Source organism: Myotis davidii, unplaced genomic scaffold (assembly GCF_000327345.1).
Source record: "Myotis davidii unplaced genomic scaffold, ASM32734v1 scaffold815, whole genome shotgun sequence".
NCBI lineage: Eukaryota > Metazoa > Chordata > Mammalia > Chiroptera > Vespertilionidae > Myotis > Myotis davidii.
This window is the reverse complement of record NW_006288179.1, coordinates 627,033-628,051: the sequence shown is the minus strand read 5'-3', so window position 1 is coordinate 628,051 and position 1,019 is coordinate 627,033. Positions and strand designations below refer to the sequence as shown.

At 37.8% G+C, this 1,019-nt stretch overlaps 1 protein-coding gene across 1 annotated transcript in view; it reads left to right on the top strand.

Annotated features, from left to right (window-relative positions):
• Positions 1-1,019, top strand: part of PIAS2 (protein inhibitor of activated STAT 2) — a 73,051-nt gene that overhangs the window by 11,969 nt on the left and 60,063 nt on the right. Inside the window, exon 3 of the mRNA XM_015561480.1 lies at positions 689-773. Within this exon, the coding sequence (XP_015416966.1) occupies positions 689-773 (85 nt within the window). The remainder of the gene's footprint in view (positions 1-688; positions 774-1,019) is intronic.

Sequence of the window (1,019 nt, the reverse complement as noted above, 5' to 3'; positions counted from 1 at the left end):
CAGAAGCTGGGCTCATGGCTGGCGAGTGCAGAGATGGTGGCGGGAGCCTCTCTTGCCTCCGTGACAGTACTAAGGACCCCTCTGCGGACATCCCCCGAGGGGTCCCAGACTGCAAGAGGGCTCAAGCTGGGCTGAGAGACCACCCCCCCACACACACACACACCACCCCCAGTGAACAAATGTTGTGCACTGGGCCTCTAGTTGAATATAATGTATCAAAAACAAACACAACAAAGAAAGAAACAAAACAAAACAGAAAAAAATCCAAAACACAGCTGAATCTGAGATAGAGTTCAACTGGGGGTAGTTTTTTAAATTTCAATTTTATTTATTTATTTTATTTTATATACATACAGATTTCTTAATTGTTAATATTTGGGAGTTTTTCACTTGATCAGATTTTCACTAGATGATATAATATAATCAAGAATGAAATGTAATGTTGAAGGGTTGTTTTATATTTTGACTATTATAATTAGTGTGCTAGAATTAAAAATGCTTAAAATGGGACCGGCTTTACTTTCATGATTTCAAGATGATTGCAATTTAGTACTTATCTATTTTGAAGTATTTTAGTTATAAAAAATTCAGAATTTGGCAGACCCTTTATCAGAATTACCTAGTTGCTGTAGGTTACAATACCCTTGGATTTGTTATTTTAATATCAAGTTTTTTCTTCCCTCCCCAGTTCAAAGCAGTATTCAGCGATTTCAAGAAAAGTTTTTTATTTTTGCTCTGACTCCTCAACAAGTTAGAGAGATATGCATATCCAGGTAAGAGGAATGTTTGGAATATATTTCTCCATGAACATTGGTGTATTAGTCTGCTAAGGCTGCTGTAACAAAGTACCACATACTGGGTGGCTTAAACAGCAGAAATTTATTTTCTAATATTTTAAGAGGCTTGAAGTCTAAGATTCAGTGTTGACAGGTTTGCTTTCTCCAGAGTCCTTTGGTTTTTGGATGGCTGCCTTCTTGCTGTGTGTACCCACATGACCTTTCCTCCGTGTCCTGTGCATC